At 41.0% G+C, this 17457-nt stretch overlaps 1 protein-coding gene across 1 annotated transcript; it reads left to right on the forward strand.

The window, feature by feature from the left end:
* The first annotated feature begins 1221 nt into the window (after window positions 1-1221).
* On the forward strand, window positions 1222-17213 carry evpla (envoplakin a). Its single transcript, XM_078279619.1, has 22 exons — window positions 1222-1429; window positions 5225-5324; window positions 5417-5571; window positions 5950-6073; window positions 7197-7328; window positions 7502-7543; window positions 7889-8050; window positions 8202-8309; window positions 8445-8540; window positions 8689-8799; window positions 9714-9860; window positions 9990-10141; window positions 10239-10336; window positions 10517-10689; window positions 11006-11181; window positions 11441-11579; window positions 11697-11890; window positions 12367-12517; window positions 12650-12733; window positions 12937-13044; window positions 13146-13238; window positions 13388-17213. Exons 1-22 carry the CDS (start codon window positions 1371-1373, stop codon window positions 16775-16777), a joined length of 5994 nt encoding a protein of 1997 aa, XP_078135745.1. The 5' UTR covers window positions 1222-1370; the 3' UTR covers window positions 16778-17213.
* Window positions 17214-17457: the final 244 nt, after the last annotated feature.

Here is a 17457-nt window from a genome sequence, read left to right on the forward strand (position 1 = left end):
GGTGAAGTTGGGTGTGAACAGAGCAAGTAAAAATCAAAAGTAGACTTAAAATGTAAAGCTGAAAGTAATATTAATAAAATGCTGTGACAATCCAATTATACCCAAACCAAATTACATGTACAATTAAAACTTGTTGAATAGAAGAACTATATACATGTATTTAAGTTAAATTGTGTTAGCCTGCTAAAGCCCATTTAAGAGGGTTTTGAATCCAGCCACTATATCGCAGGTTCATCTTTGTGGATTAAAGTAAACAGTTACCACATGGTGGAATAAAAGAATATATGAAGACAACCACAAAGCTAACTAATAAGCCTAACATTAGTGTCTGGTTTAAAAAAGTATGGCACATTGTATAGGACTAGAAGAAATTCTACTTGATTAAAGGAGACGCTCTAATGTTGGGTGGTGATGCTTACGATGGGTAAATAATATGATGGTATATGTTGCAAGGGGTGTTTCTTGTTAGCACACCCACCCTCCTTTTCCTTTTTTTTTTATAATTGAATTGTACATCTAACAGGTTATTAAAGTGTGGATAAAATAATTAAAAACGGAAAGGTTTGCTACAATCTAATGCTTTATGAAGTTGAAAGGAGGAAGGCTTGTATGTTTCCTGAAACTATTTTTTATTTTTTTTTATCTGCTATTTACCTGTTTATCTGTTTGTGCATGAAATGTTATATGAATGAATCTGTTATTTTCAGAGATATATACTATTACTGTATCAATCAATGAAGCTTGATTCAAATTGGGGGCATTTCATGGATTTATTAGATAGTGACAGTTGGGAGATGACAGGAAACGAGGAGAGAGATTGATGGGGAATGACATGCAACAAAGGGGCACCCCAATAGCGCTAAAATTTGATTTGGAATCACTCATTGCTTTCTAATTTGATTTCTCCCAACTGTATTCAGTGGTCAGTTTGTTTTCCATTGGTATAAATAAAAAGTGTTTTGTTCACAACTCCCAGCAGGAATTGAGTGTCCCTCCTTCTCCAGGAATTATGCATCTATGGTAATCAAAGAGGCCTTGCTCCCTGTGAGAGATCTGAGAATGTGTCAGGGCCCCGATGAAAAGGAAGGGCAAGACCGAGGGAGGGAGTGCAGGGAACAGGTCGTTCAAGTATTCCTCTGCAAGGTGGATGTCTGGGCGGTGACACACCTGTTAACCTGTCTGGGAGTGGCTGCCGGCATCAAACACTGTGCTGACGTGAGAGTGTGTTTGAGAAGAACCAAAGGGAGAGTAGAGACAGAGTGGGAGCCACAGGGTGAGGAAGATAGAGACACAGAAGGAGTAAGAGACAGAGACAGAGAGAGAGAGTGATTTTTGTGGAATCTCTGCCTGACCCCTCCACAACCTCCAGGATGTTTAAGAAAAAGGACACTAAGGACAGTACGCTCAAGGGCACGGCCAAGAGCAGCAAGTGAGTTTCATCCAGAGGACTTTATGATAGAATGCACGTATGAATGAATGTGTGTTTGGTGACACTGTATCTTGGTTATGTTACCCCTCCTCCTGTTCTTCCCCAGCCGAGGACTGTCATGTTTCCTGTGCGTGCTGGTGTCCTCTTTCTCTCTGCGTGATGTGGTTCCCTTCCTGTTACATTATGGCTGGGTTGAAAGTTTGTTTGGGTTGGCAGTTTATTCACTGGTTTGAAGGGCATCAAGAGTTATGTCAAGGTTAATCCAAAATGATGGTGAAAGCTTAAACAGGGCCCTGATGTCAGGTTTACTTTGCAAACACGAGGTGGAACTAGTGAAAATGTGTTTGCGACTAAGAGGTGAAAATCACAGAGAGAACAAATCTTATTAGTTCCTCTCAACCTGCTTCTTCACCCAAACCCCCAAAATTGTGACTTCATTGGCCAGTTTGCACCGAATCTGAACCAACATTTAGACTTTTGACAGTGTTGTTGGGGATCATATTTCAACTTGCAAAAGACTTATCCTCTGAGAAGTGTGTGTGATGTGGCTGCCCGTCAGACCTGGCGGCTGTTTAAAATATAGATTGATGTGGGGGTAGAAGGCTGCTTGCAGCTTGATTGAGAAAAGTTTTTAAAAAGGTTCATGTAATGTGTAATATGTTCCAAATGGTCATTTATTGTCATTTGTAAAATGTGAAAAGACAGATCTCACTGCAGGTAAAGGACGAAACTCTGTCCTGTACTGATCTAAGAAATGGGGATTGATGAGGACAGGTTGTGTTTGTGTTAGTACGGTCACCTTAGTTGACTTGAGTTGATTTAATTGACAATAATGACTTTAAATCCACTTTAACACACACAGTATGTGACAGGACCAGCAGTATGTCAGCTGCCAGAGAGAATCTGTAACCTTCTTGTCCCTGTCCGATGTTACCATAGCGACGTGGTTTCACCTTGCCCCTGCCCTGGATGTGTGCTGAGGTGTGATGAGGGCTGGGCAGTCTGTACTGCTCAGCTGGTTTCTTTCTCTTAATGTGGGCGTTGGTTCCCAACCGTATTTTACCGTGTGACACAGGACATGACATTTAGAGATTTCCATCACCAATTAAATGAAAGAAGACAGTGTTGCCACCAATGATTATTTTCATTGTTGATTAATATTTGGATTAGTTTTTTAGAATGAATGATTAATCACTTAGTTTATGAAATGTCAGCAAATCTAGATCTCGATTTTCCACCACGCAATTCTTTGTTTTGTCTGACCAACAGTCAAAAACACATAAATATTAATTTTTAAGTCAACTGAAATGATAGAAAACAGAGAAACGCAGCAAATCCTCACATTTCAGACACTGAAACCAGCAAATATTTCACATTTTTACTTTACTACATAAATAGTTGATTGATAATCAAACTTGTGTGTGTGTGTGTAAGTGTAAGCATGCGGGTGCTGGTAGCTGAGGGCGGATACCACTGATGTTAGTATCTTGTCATTTACATCACAGCTCGCGCCGTTGGTGACACAGTGAATTTATAGAGACACTGAGTCTGCGACTGATGCTGGTACGCTGCTGAGAACTGTCTGCATTCAAGGTCAACTGTTCTCCTATAGTAGGCAGTTTTTGGGCAGAATGGAGCTTTTAATTTGCACATTCACATTAAATGAAACTCCTCTTTGTGACGTGAGAGGTGCTGAACCTGCTAAACTTTGAGCTGCTTTCAACCTTTTAGCCCCAAAATTCAACACAATTGAATGTCATAATACAAACTGTGAGCTGGGAGGAGATTTAATCGTTATAACTAAATCGGGGAGTGTTTGTGTTGCAAGTTTTTTGTGATTTTGCAACTAACTCGAAAAGGCAAGCCCTTCTAATTCATGTGGGTTATCCAGTTATCCTACTTTCAAATCAAATCAGCCAAAGCTGTTAACTGTCGAGCTATTCTGCTATGGCCATTCGTTAATGAGAAAAAGTGTACTTCCACTTGACAGTTAAAGGAGACAACCCTCACTTCACTCACTCATTCCACTCATGATGTCAACAACCTCCCCTCCCTCACATAGATGAACGATCAAAATTAACGATAAAATTAAGTCAGAAAAGTATCAGACACCATTAGAAAGGACAGTTGGTTAAAAGCATGTAGATCAAATGATCATACTGCTCCATTAATCCATGCTCTGCTTTCTTTTATGGGCCCTTGTCATCATTGTCTTTGTCTTTAAGGCTGTGTCACAGTTGGTTTAAGCAACAGCAAAAGTGTTTCTTTGGCTGACAATGGGAAAGTTGAGGAATGATTGTGTGTACTATGCATACTATGTGTGTGGCACATACCTGTCTCTCCTGCTGAGTGAGCAGGAAGAGGGAAGCCATTGTCAGAGCGGCTGCAGAACCAGATCAGCTCGCAGCTCAGTGAGTCAGTGCAGGAAGAGGAACACTGCATTCCTCTGTCGACATTAAAAAGCTGTGCGGAACTGCCTTATAAATATGACATTTGCTTGTTTTCTCCCCAGAGAGACACGACATTGCACTCCGAGGTAGCGTTGGTATGTGGGTCAATTAACCAGCGAGGTCCTCGCCAACATTCTTTGGTTCGGTGTTACTTATCAGCGTTATTTCAGAGGTTTAAGTAAACAAAGTAACTAAACTCTCAGGGAGAAGAACAAAAGTTCAACATGTAAAATGTCTTGTCACTGTCATTTTGAATGATTTATGATACGTGTGTAGTTTTTTTGCAGCTGACCTTTTCCCAACTGATGTGAATCTGATTTTGGAGTGTAAATGCTACATGTTATGAGGATGTTTCTCAGACTTAAAGGGCATTACAAAAGGAAATAAAGAGTAACAAGCCACCCCTGGTGTTTGCGAGCACCTTGCAGGTGAATTAATGTGTGGTAAGAAATATCAAAAACACACAGTAATATCTGGACTCGTTTTTTTTTTTTTACGTCTCAAAGTGGAGACATTGGACATTTGGACAGACATATTATTGAATACAGTAAGAAATGCAACCTGCAAGTTTCTCTTTAAATGGAATGCAATATAAAAACTTGATTTACTGTGAGTGAGAGGACAGAGAAAACAACACTACTGAGTGAGTACTTTCCATATGACCCCAAAGTTCACTACAATCAAAACTTTACAAAGCTCCTTTATGGTCCTCCCTGGTTTAAACTTGTTGGATTTCTCATCTGTTTGCAGATGATTTGATTTGATTTGCATGCCCCATAATTGATCACTTACTCGCCATGCAGTTACCACAAAACCTCTTACACAAAAAAAATGTAATATTATATTGTAACATCATCCTGTGTTATCTTTATTCAAATCCTTAGGTTCCAAATCACACATAGACCTCTTATTTAGTTTTATGGGTGTAGTTCATCTCTCATTGTCAGCCAGTAGAATCTCCACCTCCTTTGATCGTCTGTCGTTCAAAACTTTACTGCCAGTAAACCAGTTTACTGAGAAAATGTTTCTTGTCTTTTAGCTATATCTACCTGAAGTCCATTTAAATTTACAAGCTGTTTTGTTGTCAATATTTATGATCAATGAGATGATTGTCTATCACCAAGAGTCAGTGACTAAGAATGAAACATGTGGGCCAACTAAAAGGACATCCTATAGCCACGTCTGCTAGTGAGTGTCAGTCTCTCAGCTACAGACTTTGGGCCTGTGAGAGGGCTTGTGGAGCATGAGAGGGTGAAATACTGAGCTGCCTCTCGATAACACAATCTGATCTGTGTTTGTGGCTTCATCTGTGCCCTTTTTTTGACTCCTTTTCCTCACCCTGCAGGACCCAGGTCAGCAACTTGGCCTTGCTGATTGCCCAGATGCAAAAGAATGCCGACACGGTGGAGAAAGACATCCTCCGGTCCGAAGAGCTGCTGGCTGTGGTGAGAACAAACACTCAAACTCAAGCAAAAATCACTTTTACTGGCAGCCCTCTGTAAAAGTAATCACCCTAACTGTTGTCTACTTCCACCAGGACGCTGAAAATGACAAGAACGACCTGCCCTTCAAGCACCAGACTGAGATATCAGACAAGCTGGGCGAGGCTGAGGAACTTCTTAAGGATCTCTTCCTGGATGTTGACAAAGCCAAGAAGTCCAACTACCCACAGGCCAGAGAGATAGAGAGCGAGTGAGTTGGGACAGAATAAATGCAACACAAAGGAATCACAACATAGCTGCATAATGGAGAGAAGTGTGGAGCCCCTCAGACCTTTTTTTTTTGAAGGTTTAAAAGACTGACAGCATGCAAGATGGTTTACAATTAAAACAATTAGTTATTATATTAAAATTAGTTGAAATTAAACAAATTCCTTTAACAGATTCCTTTCATGATCATTTGTTCATCAACTGTTATAGTGAAAATATTTTTTGTTGTGATTAATTCACAATTCTTTGTTTATATTATTTAGTTTGCATTTATTTGTATGATTATTTCAGAATGTATTTCATACTTTGGGTCTCAATAAATTTGTTTCTTTGTGTCTCCTCTGCCCTCTTGTGACTCCAGTGTCCTCCACCTCCATGAGCGCTGGTTGAAGGACTGCGCCTTCTACCGAGACATCTACGAGCAGGTTGACGATGTGTCGCTGATGCCCAGGATTGACTGGGGGCCTGTTTTAAACCAGAAGCAAGTACGTATCCTAACACTATACATTCGGGACAGTCTGCTTAAAAACTCTCTAAAGATCCAGGATTTATGTTAATCTTTAAAGGATAATGTTGGCAGTATTTTATGTTTCCTATTGTCAACTAATGCCATGAAAAGACCAAAACCAACAATGGTGCTAGTAACATGTAGGCCTATTGCCTGCGTAACCAAATCCTGATATATCTTGTTCCTCTGTTCCACAGAGCTCCATTGTTCACTGGGGGACATGTTCCTTCATTACGATAAACTGGAGTAATTTATTTTTTATTTTGTTTTTAAAAAAAGTTTTGGGGCATTTCAGCCTTTAATGGAAAGAACAGCTAGATATGAAAGGGAAAAGAGAGAGAGGGGGGTGACATGCAGGAAATCGTCTCAGGTCGGACTCGAAGCCTGGACCTTCTGCGTTGAGGCATACACCTCTATATATGTGTGTCTGCTCTACCAACTGAGCTAACCCGGCCACAACTGGAGTTTATTTTGAATCCCATGTCCTGCTGCTGTAAATACTTATTGGCATGCCAAATGTGTATTAATCTGCCGCTGAAAATAGTCCCTAAGAACAGCACTTTTTATTCCCGTTTTAGCCATGTTTGCTAAAAACTACAGCTGCCCAGCTGTTGTAGGAAAATTACTATGCTTTTTCTTAAGATGAAACTATATATTTCTGAACTATCATCTAAAGATTTACATCTTCAGGAACAAATGGGCTTCGGACAGAGAGCCACAGACAGAACAGGGAAGTCAGAAAGTACTGAGAGACGTTGACTTGTTTTTTTTTTTTTTTTTTTATGGGATTGGTTGACAACAAGAAAACTATAGAAAAAAAATAGCCTTATCCTTTAAACTTGTTGGAACACAATAGTGCATCAAATGTTGCTCTACATGCAGTACATACCAGTTGCTTTCCTACAAACATCTTGCGCTAGATTTCAATCTATAAACTATGCTTTTCAGTCTCTACCTACCGTGTAATAAACACATTAACCAGAGCTGAGCGAGCTATAAAACACAACTTACTAAAGAGTGCTCAGTCTGTCAGGTTTGTTTGGTGGTTATTTTGTCTCTACATACCATTAACTGTATTCTTCTGGTGTCTGTGCACTCAGAAACTGGTGAACGTGGAGGAGTACGGCCCCACCATGGCCGACCTGGAGAAGCAGGTCGCTGCTCACAACATCCTGCACAAAGAGATCGAGGCCTACAACTCGCAGCTCTGCGTCAGCTCTGCAGGCAGCAAGGTGAACACACATTACCAAAACACATCTTCTGGGTGTCTTCACTTGCACTTTGAGCACTTTGCGTTCACCACAGCAGCTGATCAAAAACATTTAAAGCCCTGCTTGCCTTCTTTAATCCTAATGAAAAACTGTTTCTAGCAGCTTATACGGTATGTTGTTATCTTGTCTCTTAGGAGAAATATGTAGAACTGAAGAAGCAGTACAACAATCTACTGGTGAGTTGAGTTTTATTTTTGAGTTTTATGATGAAAAGTCTTGCCTATAAAGACAATGAGTCAACATTTATTTTAAAGTTTGTTTTTCTTTTGCTCATGTATCAGAATTCATTCTTTGTTATAGCATCTTGGTTAATAAAATGTCCAAATAACAAAACACATTTTGAGCTATTTGCTTCTTCTTCCTAACTGATATTTTTTTGTAATTTCAACAAGAAAAAGAAAAAAAAACATAAAATTAGAGGAGCCAAAAACTTTCAAAAATACTAATTGATTTTAATATAAACATTTATACTTCTGGAACTTGTTTCGATGTTTTATTGAGTTTTATTTATTTTCTCCCAGGACAACTCCAAATGGCGTCGCCACTACCTGAACAGCCTGTACGAATACATGAACACCTGCAACAAGGAACTGGCCTTCCTGGGGGAAGAACAAAATAAGATCAAAAAGCAGGACTGGAGTGACCGCATGGTGGACCCACCTGACGTCCGCAGGCAGTATGAGGTAGGGACTGACGGGTTGTTAACCAAAAACAGTGAAACAACATAAGTTTGAATAGGATGGTGTTGCTTGTCTAGAATGGTCCAAACTGAGTTATTTGTTCTGCACCTGGGTATAACCGTAAATAACCCCATTTTGATTTGATCTCAAACAGAACTTTAAGAACAACAGCCTGCTGTCCCACGAGAGCGAGGTGAACAAACTCCAGGACGAAGGAGAAAGACTTATTGGACTGAAGCACCCTGCCAAAGACACAATAGAGGTAAGTCTCATTACCCTGAAGACATTGCTTTCAACAGCAAAGACAATACTTTGAAAACATTTCATGAACTTTAACCTTTTAAACTCATTTGAAAGCCACTTAAATCCAGGTTAACTCATTACGTTACATCTCCAGGCTCAGAGAGATGCTGTTCGAAACGAGTGGCAGAAATTCCTCAACATCTGCATTTGTCAAGAGACACACCTGGACAATGTGGAGGACTACAAAAGGGTAAATATGGGACACTATACACCACATTCTGCATTTAATCCAAGTTTATGTGCACTTTTTATCTCTTTGTCATGCACTGATTACATTTCTCTGTTGGGTGACACATTCAGGTTTTATACAAAAAACATGTTTTTGTGCTATTTTCCAGTACCAAATGGAGACTGAGCAGCTGTCAGAGATGCTGACCAAACTCAACAACAGCCTGGACCCCAAATCCATTAGCAAGAAGAGCAACTCAGAGACACTGCTGCAGCTCGAGGTAGAGAGGAACCTAATCACTTATAGTTATTAATACAGAGACAGAAGCAAGGACTGCAAGTTGATACACATAAGAAATCCAACTTGCACCTCCCTGTGGGGAAAAAAACCCTGTAACAAACACTTCTCTTATTGTAAATAGTTATTCGAAGAAGTGATGGTTCTTAGTTTTGAAGCAGAAAAAGTACACATAGGACAACATCTAAAGTAGGTTTATTATTTGATTATAATAATAATAATAATAATAATTATTATTATTATTATTATTAGCGCATGCTTGTTTTTTTCCTACAACTTTATCTAAAGCGTGGTTTAATCAGGCGCGGCTCGGCTGCAGCTCATTTAGAGTTTCAGCGTGTCCCATTTTTTATATTATCACTATTTTATTTAATTAGTCATTAATTCATCTGTGGTCCCTTGTATATAGAATAGAATACAATAAACAATGTATACACCACATAATAAATATGAACAAGATACTACAGTACACACCCACCAGTAAATAATGCCACATTCTTTCTTTTAGTAATTCCCCTGTTCATTTTCTTTTAAGAAGTTTGTATGTGTTTGTTTGCTTTTATTTAGCTGTGAATCTCGTTACCTCCCCTCAATTTAAAAGAGTTTAATTTACTAAAAGAAGTCAAGCTTAGTGGGTTTCTACCGCAGTTTAAACTAACAAAACATTTATCAGGTATCCCAGTTTAAAAAAAAAACAGAAGTAGATACATTATATAATCTATTTGTATATTGTTTTGGACACTCTAAGCACACAAAGTGCATTAAACTATTATTAGAGATACATTTGTGATTGAGTCTTAATTCTAGGAGGATGTTTAAGATGGAAGAGGATTTGTTGCAATCTACCATGAGATGAGTATTTCTAAGATATCTCTCTCTCTCTCTGTTTCCCACCAGGCCGAGGAGAAGGCTGTACAGAACAGCGAACAGCTGCTGGCAGACCTGAGGAGACGCAGCACCACCATCGCTCCTCTGAAGCTACGACGCAGCACCCCCAACAGAACCATCACAGTGGAGGCCCTGTGTGACTGGGAGTCAGATAAGGTGAAGCTTCTTAACTTTAAATTGTAGTCATAGAACAGAGAAAAGGTAGAAACAACAGACAAACAACACATACCAATGTTCCTTGTCTAAACTTTTTGGACATGTGTTTTATTTATTATTATCATCTAGGATTCTCTGGAAAGAGGCGAGAAGTTCACCCTGAAATCTAACTCAGACGAGAACTGGAACGTTACCTCCACTAGTGGGGCAACAAGAACCTTCCCGGGAGTTTGCTTCCATATCGCTCCACCTGATCCAGAGGCCATTGACAAAGTGGACCTGTAAGTAATGCAAGGTTGTGTTATTATGCAGCTACAACAAACAATGTAAGAATATGCTGGTAATACTGTTTCTATTCACCTTTTTTCAATTCATTAGGTTGGGTGGTGAACTGACCGACATCAAAAAGAGAAGAGCTGCTCTGGTGGCATCACTAAAGAATCAAAAATCCGAGGTCTCCAGGTCCCAACAATCAGGTCAGTAAGTCTATCAATTACATCCTTAAATATCCTAATTCTAAGGCCAACGATGCCTTAGAATTAGGATATTTATAGGTTCTATAAACCACAATGATCATTTACGGCCAGTTGCACGAAGAGTTTTTCATTTTAAGGCCACAATCAGATCAGGCAATCAATCCCTGTTTCCTTATTCAGCCCCAGTGTCTTCTGCCCCACTGGATCCCAAAGCGGCAGCCCTGGCTAAGCAGCTAGACAATCTGGACAGTGACCTGGCCAGTGCTGAGAAGAACCTGCTGAGCCGCCTGCGAGCCCCGCTGAGCCGCACCGACCCGGCTGGAGATCTGGCCAAGAGGCTAAGGGAACAGGAGGTGAGAGGAATAAAGTCACAGACAACTGTGGCATCTGTGTTATTCATTTAGTCTTTATTCATTGGAGCTAAGATTGTTACTGTTTTTAATGCCTTCATTCTTTCTGTCAACTCTTTAGATTTAGGTTAAATACCACTAATTTACCAAATGTCATAAACCATGTGTCTTTTAAGCATCCGCGAATACCCTGGGTGATAATATTGTAGAAACTATGGAAAAGCTTCCATAGTATATATATCCAAGATATGATGTCTGATATTTAACCCTACAGTATATGAGTGCAAGTATCTGAAGTATTTACATTTGTCCTTTATAGGATGCTGCCAGGGCTCTGAAGGCTCTGGAGCAGCAGAAGCTGACAGCTCAGGCTGACCTGCAGTCCCTGCTGTCCAAAGATGCCAACAGTACCTCTTCTGCACTGCCGCTCAAACTGAGTGCTGCCAACAACAAGCAGGACCGCATTGCAGCACTTGCTGACCTCTACACCAAGAAGTAAGTGTATGTTTTGTTTGGGAAGTTGCATTTATGCAGCGACATTGTAAAGGGTTTTGTATTCAATGAAAATATGGTTGTCCCTGTTTTAAAATTGCAAATTATAAGTTTTTTACTTGAAGAACACAATAAATGATTTAAAAAAAACATTAACACCTGTCTTTTTTTTTTAGGCGTTCATCTGTCTTTGTCGAGCTGTGCTACCGAACTAAATAACCTCAGTACACTTATAATTACATTCACCTTTTTTTTTTTTTAGAGCAAATGCATCTCTCAACCTGGAGAGTCAGATTAAGAAGGTGGACGGTCTTGTCTCTGGGTTTGAGAAAAAGCTGAGTGAAGATGGTTCAATCCCTGATGTGCCAAATGCAGTCCAAGCCCGCGCTGAGGACATTCAGGTGAGAAAGTCTGCATTTAAAACCGTACCTCTGCCACATAAAAGGCGGTTCTCTTTTTCATAGATTCAATTTAACTTTGACAGATTTTAAATAACATGTCTCCTTTGCTGTATTCAGTACCAGCGAAGGTCTGTGGCAGCAGCTCAGGATGACATGAAGAAGCTGAGTCAGGATCTGGAGACCACAGAGCAGCTGTGCAGTTCTCTGCAGCAGGGCTACCAGGAGTACTGCCCTGACATCCGGCGCCAGAAAACAGAGGTCAAGCAGCTGCAGACCCGCTACGGTAACGTGGCCAACCAGCTGAAGGAGAGGTGAGAATCAGACTGTGATCAAATCAGGTCAAATCAGATCGGGATCCCCACAGGAAATCAAAATAAATGATGATTAAAAGGATAGGAACGAACAAAAAGAAAAACCTATACAGTATATGACATTTTTCTCTAATATTTGCTTTATTTTGTGAAATCCAGACTCTTCAACCCTATACAAAGCATTCAAATGAACAACAGGGATACACTTTGACGAGTTTGCATGCACTATAGTGTATACAACTTTACTACTATGCATAGACTCAAACATACACTATTATACATGATTTGAGATGTAGCAGTATACACTGATATGATGTGGTCAGGCAAAGGTTTGTGCTAATTGTATCACAGATATAAAAATGATAATAGGAAAAGGCAGAAAAGAAAACAAACCCTTTGAATGTGAAAGTACCATGATGCAGAGCCTTTAAAAAGTCAATTGTTCACTTTGATGTCATATCAATAAATTCTCTCAGAGAAAACATCTTACAAGAAGCTGCAACCAAGAACCAGGAGTTCCAGAGCACGTCCAAATCCTTGAAGTCCTTCCTGGACAACCTGCCGCAAAACCAGATTAACTTCAAAGATGACCTGTCTCAGGTCACTGCCAGGCAGAGCTCCCAAGAGGTAAGGCTGTGATTTATGTACACCTATGCTTTGCTCTATGTAAATCTGTAATTAAGAAAATCTGATAGTATTAAATGATAGATGATATTAATAACTCACAGTGATTAACATATGTTAAACGTTTTACCACAGAGAGTGATGGATGATCTGAAGAGGAAGGGAGATGACATGGACAGAGTGACTGACCTGTCTCAAGACCTGCAGAGTCTACTCAATGTAAGACTCAAATGGATTATAATACAATGCTATAACATATTAGCAAGAGAGTGTGTTGGTGATTCTAGGCATATATACACAGGCATTATTTTTTCCAATAAAAAAACACATTTGCAAATAGTCCACAAATGGGAAAACAAGCATACTTGATTAACTGAATATATGATTTTGTGCTCAAAGCCTAATTATTCACGTCTGTGCAGGAATACGAGGCCAACGTCTACAAATACAACAGTACACTTGAGGATGCTGGAGCCACTGTTGCCACAAAACCCCGTATGCTCACACTAGCTGACGCTGTTCAGAAAGAGGTAACATTTAATCTCCTACGTTTTTAACATAATCTAAATTTGTTACAATCATTAAAAGATCAAGATGGCTGATGGTTTGTGCCGTCTCTTGTTTATTACAGGAAAAGGATCTGGTCAACCGTTACGCTCAAGCAACAGCTGAAAACACCCAACGCCAAAAACAGTTGGGCCTGGCTAAGAATCTCATTTCACAAGTAAGAAAACAGGTCATGAATAAGAAGCATCATTTATATGACCTCTTAACCATAAGCTATGGTTTCCATATAACTACCTAAAGGTATGTCACAAAACACATAACTTGACAACTTATTGTCATTTAATTCATTTGCTTTTCCTGCTGCAGACTGAAGAGAAAGTCCAAATGGTGGCACAGCAACAAGTGCAGCTTGAAAGCCAGCAAAAGAGTTCTTTTGAGCTAAGCAGTCTTTTAAAAGAGCTGGACGAAGAAAAAGAGAGGAAAACTCATGCCGAGGCAGACCTGAGAACCTTTAAAGATAGAATGATGTCGCTGAAGAGTCGCAGAGGAGTGGAGCGCCTTGAGGAAAAAGAAGTACTGCAGTACTACCGCGACCCAAAACTGGAAAGGGATTTAGCTGATCTGCAGAACACACTGCATGAAGAGTCCCTGAGACGTAGCACCATCCACACTGAGGTTGAGGTGTTTACCAAAAAAATCACTATCCTGGAGGAAACCCTCAAATCCACTAAACCCAAACTGGTGACCAGAGAGGTGACAGAGTTTGAGAGAGATCCCCAGCTTGACGTAGAGGCCGTTAAGATCAGAGACGAGATAAGAAGGATGAGAGATGAAATTCGAGTGAGAGATGGGGAACATATTCAGATGAAGACAGAAGTCCAGATTCTCGCGCAGAAGAGACCAACCATCAAAGAGAGGGTGGTTAAGAAGGAAGTGCTGAAAGTGGAACAGGACCCGGAGATGTTGAGAGCAGTGCAAACATTTGACACAGAAATTTCTGAGGAGAACAACCAGATCAAGCTCATCAATGATGAAATCTTCCAGACAAGGAGCCAGATTAATGCACTTGAGAGACTGATTCCTAACATTAAGCCTAAAATCATCACTAAGGAAGTGAAAAAGATTGAACAAGACCCTGACCTCATCGCTGACTCTAAGAGGATTCGAACAAGCATAGAGGAAGAGAGGATTGAAAACAACTCTTTGTCCAAAGAGGTGATGGAGCTCCACAGCCGCTACCAAGAAGTTCAAGGCTGGAAATCAAAAATTGAGGTGAAGGAAATTGTTAATGAGATCTACCGGATAGACCCAAGCACAGAGGTGGAGATAATGCGGCTCAGGAAAGACATACAAGACACCAACAAGAATCGCTCTGATCTAGAGAGGGAAATCACCCATGTCACGACTAATGTGAATATTATTCGTTCTGAGAAGCCAAAGGTAGAGATAAAGGAAGTTTTACAAGAAGTTGTTAAGGAGGAAAGAAGCCCTGAAAATGAGAGAGAGATTCAGAGGCTAAATGATCAGGTGAACCATTTACACACAACTTACAACTCCCTCCTAGACAAGGTGAGTCTGCTCAGGAGAGAAAGAGATGAATGGAAGGCTGAAAAGTCCAAGATAGAGACGAAAGTCCTCACCAGAGAAGTCATCAAGTATGAACCTGATCCTCTGCTGGAGAAAGAGGCTGATCGCTTGAGAAGAGATGTGCGGGAGGGGGCACAGCTGCGGCGAAGCATTGAGGAGATGGTGTTTGATCTGCAAAACAAATACATCCTGTTGGAGAGACAGAAGCCTGAGGAGAAAGTGGTTGTGCAGGAGGTTTTGCGTTTAGAGAAGGACCCAAGGCAGATGGTCGAGCATGATAGGCTCAGCAGGAAACTAGATGAGGAAGTACAGACCCGCCGTCAAGTAGACCTAGAGTTGCAGCAGCTAAGAACAAAGGTGGAAGAGCAAGAGAGGATCCTTAGAGAGAGTGATGAGCACCAAAAGAGGGTTCAAGCCGAGTTTGAACTCAGAGAGATCCGACTTCGCATCACACAACTGGAAAACGCCCCACCGCCTGTTGAGGAAAGTATTGTTGTCGAGGAGGTGCTGAAGGTTGAAAGAGACCCAAAACTGGAGAGGATGACAAACGGTCTTCGGTCAGACATGGACAAGGAAACCAGCGATATACTGCGTCTCCAGAGAGACATCCGTAACATCACCCTAAAGATTGAGATCCTGCAGAAGGAGAAGTCTGGTGAGAGGACAGTGTACAAAGAGGTTGTCCGTGTTGAGAAAGACCAGGCCGTTGAAGCAGAGAGGGATCGCCTGAGGGAACAGGTGTCTCAGCATAAATTTACCAGACAGGACCTGGAAGATGAAATCAGACATCTCAATGATAAAATTAACCTTCTGATAGGCAGCAAATCCAGCTCTTCAAGAGAAGAAACGACCCTTACTTTGAAAAGAGATGCCTTACAGAGGGAGAACGAGAACCTCACTCGGGAGCTCAGGACATTCGAGGCCTCGAGACACGACATCAGCTTGTCTTTCCAGCAGCAGAGCAGGCTAATGAGTGAGAGAACACAGATGAGCAAGCAGATGAGCCTTAAAATGGAGTCTGGCACTCAGCGTCTGGAGAGGGAGATCCTGGACGAAAAAGACAAGATCCATCAGCGAGACAGCATCATCCGGGAGCTTCTGGTGAATGTGCAGAAAGAGGAGCAGGCAGAGACAAGGACCAAAGAGACCAATGTCTCCACCAAAATCACCATTCTGGATCCAGAAACAGGCAAAGACATGTCCCCTTATGATGCCTACCTGCAGGGCCTGATTGATCGTCAACAGTACATTCATCTGCAGGAGCTGGAGTGTGACTGGGAGGAAATTACCTCCCTTGGACCTGATGGGGAGACATCTGTACTGCAGGATCGCAAGAGTGGAAAGCAGTACTCAATCAAAGAAGCCCTGAAGCAAGGCCGGCTGACAGAGTATGATCTACAACAGTACAAAACAGGCAAGATTCCCATCTCAGAGTTTGCCTTGCTGGTTGCAGGTGACAATAAGAAGCAACAGTTCAACTCAATCATTCCCAAGTCCACCACCACACAAATGAAAACAGCCCCTGTAGACCACTCCACTGCTCAAGAAATCTACCCAGTTGCTGGAATAATAGATACAAACACTGACACCTGCTTTACAATACGCAGCGCCACCATGCGTAAACTGATTGACCCCACCACGGCCCAAAAACTTCTGGAGGCTCAGGCATCAACAGGCGGCATCATTGACATCAGCAACAATCAGAGATACACAGTTCACAAGGCAGCAACCAAGGGCCTCATTGAGGACAGTCAACTCCAGAGACTACTCAATGCACAAAAGGCCTTTACTGGTGTTGAAGACCCCATGACCAAAGAGTGTTTGTCTGTGGGAGAAGCTGTTCAGAAAGGCTGGATGCCGAAGGACACTGCCACTCGCTACATGGAGGCACAGCACCTTACGGGAGGGCTTGTCAATCCCAAAACCGGCCGCAGAGTGAGCATCTTTGATGCCATTGGGACCAAAATGATCGACAGCACAATGATGAGAGAGCTGCAGGCCGAGACAACCTACATCAAGGATATTGTAGACCCAATCACAAAGGAGAAGATCAGCTACAAACAAGCTTTGGATCGCTGTAAGAAAGACCCAAAGTCAGGCTTACTGATGCTGCCTGCCTCCTCCAAAGAGTCTGGTTACAACTCTACTGCAAGATATGCCAAATTCTAGATATGTTTACAACATAGTTGGAGTTATCTGTTCTGTGGAGTGATGTGGGTGGTAAAACTACTACTACTGTACTATTAGTTAATGGGAAATCCATACATTAATTACAATGTACATTTTGACTCAGGAAAAGTCTTCTACTGCAACGCTTTCTGTCTAGCCAAAATGATTGCTGCTGTGTTGCCTTTGTTTACCAAACATGTCTGATGTGGGCAGATGCTTTTTTGATTTCATTTTAAACAGAGAATATAAATGCAGTGTATCTTTAATATTATTGTGTTATTAGGGAAACTGGGACATGGTGCAATGCTATTTACAAAAATTAATTGGATTCTGTATTACTCATAGGCTATCCTTGACACTGTTGACTTTAAACTCAATTTTGTTCGATATTTTATGAAGAATTAAATATCAATAAATTTAAATTATAATGGTTAAAGAGCATGGACTACCTCCCTTTTTAATGGAAGCTTCCCATTGTATTCACCTGTCCATTCCCATAAGTGTGTCAGGAGATAGGGTGTGTTCCTCAACTGATATCAAATGACAAATAATGGGCAACACTCCACCCAGTGTACACAAGCATGCTGGTTGCAAATATAACCTATAGATATTTTCAAGGATACATCTATTCTTTAATATAATGGTTCCCGAACCATGCCGCCATGATAAATCTGAGGAGT

This window comes from Sander vitreus, chromosome 2 (assembly GCF_031162955.1).
Source record: "Sander vitreus isolate 19-12246 chromosome 2, sanVit1, whole genome shotgun sequence".
Classification (NCBI taxonomy): Eukaryota; Metazoa; Chordata; class Actinopteri; order Perciformes; family Percidae; genus Sander; species Sander vitreus.

Excerpts from the sequence above, each read along its gene's own strand:
- evpla (XM_078279619.1), top strand. The coding sequence starts at position 1,371 with ATGTTTAAGAAAAAGGACACTAAGGACAGTACGCTCAAGGGCACGGCC. Across the intron at positions 10,337-10,516 it reads CTCCAGGTCCCAACAATCAG|CCCCAGTGTCTTCTGCCCCA; the intron begins GTCAGTAAGTCT and ends TTCCTTATTCAG. Across the intron at positions 10,690-11,005 it reads AGAGGCTAAGGGAACAGGAG|GATGCTGCCAGGGCTCTGAA; the intron begins GTGAGAGGAATA and ends TGTCCTTTATAG.